This window comes from Lipophrys pholis, assembly GCF_963383615.2.
Source record: "Lipophrys pholis genome assembly, chromosome: 18".
Lineage (NCBI taxonomy): Eukaryota > Metazoa > Chordata > Actinopteri > Blenniiformes > Blenniidae > Lipophrys > Lipophrys pholis.
The window spans coordinates 20,437,998-20,445,503 of NC_137646.1; the positions used below are offsets into that span (position 1 = coordinate 20,437,998).

Genomic DNA, 7,506 nt, shown 5'->3' on the forward strand with positions numbered 1-7,506 from the left:
ATTATTCTCGTGGAAAACATTTTCTATGCACTATATCACCACATTGTTCACAATCATTAAAATCTAGAATAGTCTGCCATTTCTTCATAAAGATTAGGAAAGCACTCGTGCTTTCAGGAGCAACCAAGCCTGATTTTAGGATTTCCATCTGCACTTAACAAAGGTGTGATGCATGTGTGTGTGTGTGTATGTGTGTGTGTGTGTGTGTGTGTGTGTGTGTGTGTGTATGTGTGTGTGTGTGTGTGTGTGTGATGCCGACAGATGAAAATAGATCGATCAGGCTTACTCCTGCTATTGCCACGCAGCTCCCCGTCTCTTTCCTTTACTGTCTAATCTCTGTGGATTACCTGACTTCACCTGAGCCCCGCGGTCGAGGATTATGTTCACCTCAGAGGGAGAGACGGGAGAGTCGAGATTGGACAGAGGAACACCGACTGGGGACGGAGAGGTGAAGAAAAATAACGGGGGGAAAAGCATCTTTACTTGGCCTGTAAGTCAACAGCCAACATGATCCACGCTGAAGGAAGGAGTACTTTACTAACTGGCTTTCCCCTTGTTTACACACAGGGAATCTGCAGTGGAGGAAAAGAGCTCGCACTCTGGAGAACGAGCACCACCTCAAAGCCGAGCCTCAGAGGAAGACCAAAAGACTTGAGATTAATTTGACTTTGGAGCCCATGGTAAGACACTCGCCACTGTTACGACCTGACTGAGTACGATAGACTGAGGAGGAAAAGCACATAATGCATGAGCGATGGAGTGATCGGTGGTCGCAGAGGGATGGGAAGGAGAGCGGCGGACACTGCAGCCCGAGCTAAGCCACCAAAAGCCTCTTTAAGCTACTTCACTCTCCACAGATCAAATGTTCTGTTTTAAACCTGTTGATCTCGGCTGGACGTCTGACAGCCGGCTATTGATTCACTTGATCTGCTGATTTGGCAGGGGGGCTCCACTTTGCTGCCAAGTGACACAACGCGCCATAAAAAGTCCTTAAATCTCACATTTACATCGCCGAGAGCTCTTCAGCGGGATGTTTTAAGGCATTGATCTATTTTGGTGTGTGTAGGACATGTCGGACGACCAGTGCGACTCGGTGGCGGTGAGCGTGGAGTCCCTGCTGAATGACGCCAAGAGGATGCAGGCGCAGTGCCGCGAGCGCAGCGAGCAGCTCTCCATGGCGGCCACGCAGCTGCGCATGGAGTCGGCGGCCCTCAGGGAGCAGTGCGAGGCCTCCCAGCTCGACATGGCCCGCATCCGCCGGCAGCTGGACGAGCTGATGGACACCAAAGCCGCCTTCGAGGCCAGAGAGAGGCAGGCCCGCAAGCTCAGCAAGCAGCTGTGAGCAGGCGAGGGACGGCGTCCCGGGTCAGGGTTGTGCGACGCAGCCGCGCATCGAGACCTGCTGACTGGCACCCGAGACAAAGGAGGAGCGTTGGGGGCGAGGAGGAGACGGGGACGAGAGGAGGAGACGGGGACGAGAGGAAGCAGATACACAAAGGAAGGGGTGGGACATGGTGTCGCCTCCAAACACTAATAAGATGCAATTTATGACACACATCCAGGTCATCCGCTATGAAATCAGCATATTTTAATTTATTTTCCGACTCTTCAGGGGATATAACTGAAAAGATTTGTGATATTTAAAAATAACTAAGTTACACTCGTTACCCTTTTAAACTCTTTTTTTGGAGCCAGTGACGAGATTCTGTTACTTCATTTCTTCACATTTTCCCCCCAAAATAAAGTTAAAAGTTAAAACAGTTGTACTATAAATTGAGGCAGCTGAAGGATTTATAAAAATCCTCACAGCTTATGTCACTTCGGCTTCAATGTGTTAAAAAAAAATTAGTTTTGTACTAATTAGTGGACAATTCCATGGAATCGTATTTCCAGTGATATATTCTGAAATGAGTGCAATCTTGGTCATTTTCAAAAAAAATTTTAATTGATTTTATGATATTTTAAAAAGCCTAAACTAGTTTTTTGCACATTTTAAAAGGCCACATGTAGAAAAATTATCATTCTATAAAAATGTCCTTTAAAGAGTAAAACGTCTGCATTAATTATCCCAAAGCTGCAAAGTAGCCATGAAGAACTGGGACTAAAAGAGCATATTTTAAAAAAATAATTCTATTTTATCTACAACAGATTAAAACAAAAAAAAGCAATCTAGTCAGATTTTAAATTGTGAATGCAAAATATGATGCCTGTTTGCTAAATCTTAATGCTGCAAATCTATTGAATTACCAAAATCTGAAAGTCTGTGGACAACCTGGGCCATGCAAAGCGTCAGCAAGCCCAGCTGGACCTCGATCCCAGTTGGAACTGATAAAACCTGCGTATTTCGGGAGTTTATTATGAAAGTACAGTGATATAGTGGCGCACGCTTGTTGGAAACATCGCCATAAAAGACAGGAAGTAATCAAAGACGTCTGATTTCACACCGGATGACCCGAGTTTGAGCTGATGTGGAGTTTTCGGCGTTTGGACGCCCGAGGAAAATCAAACTTTGTGCGAGTTTTATCCAGCATGGTGGCTGGAGGGAGAGACGACAGGGAAAGAGCAACAGGAAAAAGATGCTTTACCACCGTCACTGCTCCGTCTTGGCTTTTTGCTGCTCGGCCAGACCTCCACATGTTAAATATGAGCACGGATCTGTCCAGTTTCAACCATCGTGTCAAATAAATGCTGTCCAATAGCACTTCCTGTCCTGACGTCTTTCACCACCGGGATTATTTAGACAAGTAACAAGAGACTTTCCACCAGAGAAAAAAAACAGGAACAAACAACAAGCTTGTGTCATAAAAGATTAAAATTTTATTCAATGTTATAAATCATTCTATAAATACACTGTTTTCATCTCATCAGGAACTTTTAAAACTTTTTAAATAGCAAAAAAAATAACAAAAAACAAACGAGCGGTACGGCTGGCAGTAGGGAGGGTCGGAGATGCAGTAAAAAAAAAAAAAAAGTCAAGTTTGCTGAGATCAGTCGAAAGGAGAAAAGCAGAGAGCTGTTGGGAGAAGAGATGGGAAAGTGTGTGTGTGTGTGTGTGTGTGTGTGTGTGTGTGTGTGTGTGTGTGTGTGTGTGTGTGTGTGTGTGTGTGTGTGTGTGTGTGTGTGTGCTGCTCCTCATATCACCGCTCTGAAAGACAGAAAGACGACGGGTCTGAGACAAAGCCACGCAGCATTGGTGTCTGCAACAAGCGACAGGCAGACTTACTTTCAACCTTCTTCTTGAGAGGCGACAGAGCCGCTTTAGCCTGGAAAACACAGAAAATGTTCTTTCTTTTTAATTCCATCATCTCATCCAGCCAGTGGAACTTGCTTAAGGCGTGAAAATCTCTTGATGAGGCGTTTCCTCTTTGTGTATCGAACTTCAGGAGTCAGATGTAACGACACGGACGTTACTTTTTTTGATGCTAAAATACAAACCAGTGATCTTTTACCTTTTTGATCGCCGCCCAGTCTTCAAGGATGTCGATGTCTCTCAGCATGTAGACGATGAAAGGCCCTGCGACACACACACACACACACACACACACACACACACACACACACACACACACACACAGAGTCACGTTTACACTGGGTGACCAAACACCCCTACTCCTGAGATTTATCAATTCAAAAGATTTCCAACTTTAATTTAAATTGGTTGATGATTTGTGTGTATTTTTTATTTTTATTTTTTTACCTGACACCAGAGCCACTTTCTTTTTCCTCTCTCCCCGACCCAGCAGGTTCTTCCTTTTACACTTCTTGCTCCTCATCTCATCGCTCCACTCTGGGAAAAGAGAACTTGTTAAATCATGTGCGTTTCTCCTGGGTGTTTCATAACGGTCTCTTTGTGACCATCGTATTCACCTGAGCTCAGGTCTACGTTCTGTCTGTCCTCCTCCAGCCTTCTTATCTTCTCCAGCAGCTCCGTCTTCATGGCATCCAACAGCAACGTCCGCTCACTCTGCAACACACACACACAAACCATGACATTTTGAATCTGTTACACACCTACTCAGTGTGTGTGTGTGTGTGTTTGTGTGTGTGTGTGTGTGTGTGTGTGTGTGTGTGTGTGTAATACCTCCAGGTGTTGCTTTGCTCCCTGGACTTCACACTCATGCTTGTGTTTGATCACCTGCAGGCACAGCTCTCTGTACACCCCTGCATTGAGGATGGGGGGGGGTTACTTTATTTTAACAAGCACATTGTCACCATCCTGCCACACAAACTCCCATCAGCTCATATCAACGTTGTACAAACAACCAAACAGAAGTTCTTTGGGTGACTTACGTATCTTAAGTAAAGGTTTGAGATTGCTCAACATTTTCATTTTACAGAATCTTTCCTTATCGTGTTTCTTTACCAGCCACTTGTGTTCGTATCTGCATGCTGTTCTGTAACGCAGCGTGCGGTTCCCTGTATTCTCCAGACTTCCCCGTCAGCACCTCGTCCAGCTTCACCTTCACCTGGTTCAGACGCTCCCGAAACAACCTGCAAGCACAGGGGGGACTCAGTCCTTCTTCCCCTTTACAAACGGTGTGAAGAATCGCTCCATCCCTCTTGCTTTGAATTACTTCTCTTTCAGCTCCTGGAATTGTTTCTCCAGATCCGACATTTCATCGAGACACTCTCCTCTCCTTCGCTCGCAGTCTTCATCGTCCATCTCTGCACAGACGACCCCAAAGTTAAAACAAGGACAATTAAAATGTACATATCTTCATGTGTTCTTTTAAAAAACTGGACAAGTACTTGGACTTTTACCTGAACTCTCCTCTTCCTCCTCCTCCTCTTCCTCCTCACTCTCCTCAGAGTCGGTCTCCCTCTCCTCTGTGCTCTCCTCCATCGTCTCCTCGCCTCCCCGACCTCCTTCATTCTCCCTCGGTTCCTCCACCTCTCCGTTGGCCTCGGGAAGCTGCGAATGTCCTTCCATTTCCATCTCCTCCTCTGGCTCCCTCACAGGGGGCTGGGCCGGCATGGCAGGCTGGAAACACACAGACGTACAGCGTTGGAGAATGTCTTTCATTTCATTTGCATAAAATCTGCCATTACAATATATTAATGTTATTTGAAAGGAACTCCATTATTTATTTCCTAGAAAGTAGAGTGAAACGATCTTGACATGGGAATTAAAAATAAATGATCACTTGTATTGTTAAGTTAAGGTAACGGCCACAAACTAATGAGCGGGTCATAAACAGAAGAATATGTTTAAATAATTGACAGTAATGTGTGCTTTTGACATATATTCATTTCTTTAGGTACACACCTGGTGTGAGGACAAGTTAAGGACTTGTCATTGATAAAAATTCATCAGTTCTGCTGATGCCATCAACTAAAAATAAAATGGAGTTAGGGTTGAACTAATGCAAACACATTAAAGTAAAGCAGTGCATATTGAAAACCTATTAGTGCAATGACAGTAAATATATAACAATTCGCAAAAACAGTCATAGTAGAACACTATTCTCTGCGAATCCCGCCTATGAATATGAACTGGTAACACTATCGACATCATCCATCACAAAGAAAAACTGGACAGAATTTGCAGCATGTGTTTCTGCTTAAACCCATGATAAATTAATAGATGGACACTCGTCGGTATGATAATTGTCTTGCGGCAGTAAAGTGACTGATTTGTTATAAGATGGAGATGCAACAGTCGAAAAGACATGCAAGTGTCAGAAAAAGGCAGATGTGCGCCTGGTAACGCTGACTCTGCAGACTCAAGACCTCCGGACACCGTCTGAGCCATGTCTGCCATGTCTCTGTCAAGACAGCGACAAACTCGCAACACACAACCGGAAGTAGTTACTTTCAAAGAAATGGAGCTTGAGGGGGAACATATTCCACCGTACAAAAGTAGAACACAATTATGGCTGAATTATGATCGGCGACTTTGAAAAAATTGCATTTGTTTTCATGCTAATAAAATTCAAGTTTATGCTTTTATTTTGTTACCAACCGGGATGTCTCATCTGAATCTCGCTAACTTTGACTTCTAGTAACCGCCGTGATGTCATCCAGTAAAATACAGACCCACAGCGGTGTTTACACAAAAATAACCACCGGAAATACATGTGCTCCCTTTGTATTGAAAGTCCGCGAACTTATAAACCTCATCCGAACTTTAAAAAAACTCGCTTTGTGTCATTTTATTTTAAAATTAAGGGCAAACGACGCGCAGTGAAGTCAAGTGCAACACTAGCTAACGACTGACCGCACACAGACAGAGAACCGTCCAGCACTCTGCCTCAGTGCCCTGCCTAAACCCACCGGCATGTACTCCGTCTGAATGTCACGCAAACCCTTTTAGTTTGAGGTTCTATGTCACTAAAAAAATCACTAAAGCTCCATGTGAGCAGCTCCCAGTCTCATCCTCCCCTCCTGTACGCGGATTAACAAACGCTGCCTTTCCGTGCGCGCAGCCGGTGCTGCTCGTGAACCAAGAAGTTGACAGTAAACAGAGGAGTGCGCTCACCGTGGGCCTCAGTTTTAGCTGGAGAAACTTGAATGAAGATTTACTATATTTCTATGATTTTTTTGTTTTTTTTAAAAGAAAAGTACTTCCTCTTTGCTCAGGTCTTCTTCAGTTCGACACTTTGCCGGACTCTACAATCCGTAAACTCAGCCAATCAGCGATGAGACAAGCTCCTGGAGCGTCCAATCAGAGCACACGTCCCGAGGGTCATGCAACCAATCACAATCAAGAACAATCCCGGGCAAACCAGTCATAACCCAGATAGTGAAATATTATATTATATTATATTATATTATATTATATTATATTATATTATATTATATTATATTATATTATATTATATTATATTATATTATGCATAATGCTATAATACAATGTAGTCATGTAATCACATTGTTAAAAACTTGTATTAACTTACTAGAATTTTGTCTTATATTGGTTTGGTTTACTGTTGTTATAATATCCTGTTTTGTCTGCAAAAGCAATATTTATGTATGGATTGTCAAACATGTGCATCGTAGATTTAAACTGGCCCATAGAGTCCCAATACTGAACTGAATTGAATATTCGATGGTCATTCCTGTAATTGCTGATGCTATTTTGATTATTTCTGTCACTTTAACGTCAACATGAAAGCCAGGGATGTTTTAATGTGGGTCCACTACTTTTTGGGGGAGGAAAAAAAAGGATTTTTAAAGAAATGTGAACACTTTCAGAATGTAGTCATATGTATTTGCATTAAGATCAAGTTAGTTGTAATCGTTTTGCTTATTCGACCCCAGTGACATTAAACTTTGAAATACTACCAGATATGTATGTCAGGCTGTGTACAATAGGAAATACAGTACATATTAAATTTGTATTTTTGGGAAACAGTGTAACCCCCATTTATATAAAGAAAATGCTGCAACTTTTCTTTCCAAGAGCACATCCTAAAAAACACACTGCATTTTCTTTCGAAGGGTGAATACTGTTGTACTGCCAACTGCCGCAAGATGGAGCCAAAGTAGCAGGGTGACTGAGGAGTC

The 7,506-nt window shown here is 43.1% G+C and overlaps 1 protein-coding gene across 2 annotated transcripts; it reads right to left on the reverse strand.

Annotated features, from left to right (window-relative positions):
• Window positions 1–2,795: 2,795 nt before the first annotated feature.
• brms1 (BRMS1 transcriptional repressor and anoikis regulator) lies at window positions 2,796–6,626 on the reverse strand. Of its 2 annotated transcripts, none has more exons than XM_080486515.1 (10): window positions 6,479–6,626; window positions 4,762–4,981; window positions 4,575–4,665; window positions 4,364–4,491; window positions 4,082–4,161; window positions 3,868–3,964; window positions 3,698–3,787; window positions 3,450–3,514; window positions 3,224–3,263; window positions 2,796–3,145 (listed from the first exon to the last, which is right to left on the reverse strand). In XM_080486515.1, exons 2-10 carry the CDS (start codon window positions 4,973–4,975, stop codon window positions 3,138–3,140), a joined length of 813 nt encoding a protein of 270 aa, XP_080342641.1. In that variant the 5' UTR covers window positions 4,976–4,981; window positions 6,479–6,626; the 3' UTR covers window positions 2,796–3,137. The 2 variants fall into 2 exon arrangements, with proteins under 2 accessions (XP_080342641.1, XP_080342640.1); XM_080486514.1 differs by lacking the exon at window positions 6,479–6,626 and adding an exon at window positions 6,274–6,410 and having other exon boundaries at window positions 3,051–3,145.
• Between the last annotated feature and the right edge of the window lie 880 nt (window positions 6,627–7,506).

Coding starts and splice junctions, on each gene's coding strand:
- brms1 (XM_080486514.1), bottom strand. Junction 4,666..4,761: donor GGAGGAAGAGGAGAGTTCAG/GTAAAAGTCCAA, acceptor TCGTCTGTGCAG/AGATGGACGATGAAGACTGC. Junction 3,788..3,867: donor GAACGTAGACCTGAGCTCAG/GTGAATACGATG, acceptor CTCTTTTCCCAG/AGTGGAGCGATGAGATGAGG.